The sequence below is a fragment of the Marmota flaviventris genome, chromosome 9, assembly GCF_047511675.1.
Source record: "Marmota flaviventris isolate mMarFla1 chromosome 9, mMarFla1.hap1, whole genome shotgun sequence".
Classification (NCBI taxonomy): Eukaryota; Metazoa; Chordata; class Mammalia; order Rodentia; family Sciuridae; genus Marmota; species Marmota flaviventris.
Genome location: NC_092506.1, coordinates 13,901,495 through 13,903,257, shown reverse-complemented (window position 1 = coordinate 13,903,257; position 1,763 = coordinate 13,901,495). Strand labels below are relative to the sequence as shown.

Genomic DNA, 1,763 nt, shown 5'->3' with positions numbered 1-1,763 from the left:
GGCCAACTTCACTTTTTCTCATGGGCTTTTATGTTCACTTGGTTTACAAACCCGTTGTCATGTGGAAGAAAAATATTGCATGGAAAACGATCGTACACATCAATATCTTTAATCAGTGATTTAACAAGCAGGCCCCAAGATATCACAGATATTGTTATCTAGATGTTATTTTTATGGACATTAAGTTTTTTTCTCAGATGAAAAATTTTTTCAAAGGTAAAGGTATTACTTTAAGAAGTTGAATTCAGTGTGAGTTTAAAATATGATTTGTTACATGGATAAGAAATCACAGGGGTGAGGACACATACTGTGAATCTCAAAGAGTTAAAATCAAGTTGTTAAAGATTATTTTGCCTTCAAAAAAATCTTTGAGAATGCACTCTTGACCTCCTTGTTCCTGAGGCTGTAGACCATAGGGTTCAGCATGGGGATGACCATGGTGTAGAACACAGAGGCAACTTTGTCAGTGTCCATGGAGTGACTGGAGCTGGGCTGTAAGTACATGAAGATAACAGTCCCATAGAAAATGGAGACAGCAGTGAGGTGGGAGGCACAGGTGGATATGGCTTTCCGATACCCTGCAGCTGAGTGCATTTTTAGGATGGTAATAAAGATAAATATATAGGATACGAAGATAAGTAGGAGAGCAAACAAGATATTGAAGCTGGCTACATAAATAAGAACCAGCTCATGGAGATGTCTGTCAGAGCAAGAGACAGCCACAACTGCTGGAATGTCACAGAAGAAATGATGGACCACACTGGACTTACAGAAGGTGAGACTGAACGTGTTCCCAGTGTAGATGGAGGCATTCAGGAAACCACAGACATAGCAGCCTATGATCAGATATGCACACACTCTTGTCGTCATGGTGGTGGTGTAGTGCAGGGGCTTGCACACTGCTGCATAGCGATCATAGGCCATTGAGCACAAGAGGAAATTTTCCACATTGGCACATAATGCAAAAAAGAACATCTGAGTAGCACAAGCATTGTAGGAAATAACTTTGTCTCCTAGAAGGAGCCCAGCCATGACCATAGGAGTGACAGCTGAAGAGTAGCAAAAGTCCACCAGAGACAGGTTACTAAGGAAAAAGTACATGGGAGTATGGAGATGGGAGTCCAGGAGAATCAGCAGGATCATCCCCAGGTTCCCAACCAGAGTGATGGTGTAGATGAGGAGGAAGGTCACAAAGAGGGGAAGCTGTAGACCTGGGTCATTGGACAATCCCAGCAGGATGAACTCTGTCACATCTGTCCTGTTCTCCATCGGTTACCTGAGAATCACTAGATGTTAGGTAGCAATGAGGACAAAGGAAGAGAATTGGCAAAGGCATTGAATTTTAATTGGGGCATATAAGTACAAGATATATTCTTTCATTATCCCAATAACTTGTTCTTTTAAGACTCCTTGAAAAACACATTTCTGCTTTAATTATACAGTGAGTACAAGCTGTTGGATCTGAGAAATCTTAATAGGTCATCTACTAAATTTAATCATCATGTATAATTCTTAGAGGCATTTTAATATTTTGAAGAAAATGGCTTGTGTGGGTGAATCTGTTTATCACTCCTCGGCTCAGTAACAGATGACACATCCATGTTTCTCATCTGCCAACAACTGCGGTAGACACTTTAGATTTTCATCTTTGTTTCCTCTCAACAATCTTATGGGTTTAATTGGTGTTACATTCACTTAAATTATGAAACACAAGAGGTAGAGCCCTTAATACGTATTCACACGGTATTATTTGTCAATCACTT

The 1,763-nt window shown here is 40.2% G+C and overlaps 1 protein-coding gene across 1 annotated transcript; it reads right to left on the bottom strand.

Annotated features, from left to right (window-relative positions):
* Nucleotides 1–345: 345 nt before the first annotated feature.
* On the bottom strand, nucleotides 346–1,281 carry LOC114099985 (olfactory receptor 5B3-like). The gene has a single exon (XM_027944562.1). It carries the CDS (start codon nucleotides 1,267–1,269, stop codon nucleotides 346–348), a length of 924 nt encoding a protein of 307 aa, XP_027800363.1. The 5' UTR covers nucleotides 1,270–1,281.
* Nucleotides 1,282–1,763: the final 482 nt, after the last annotated feature.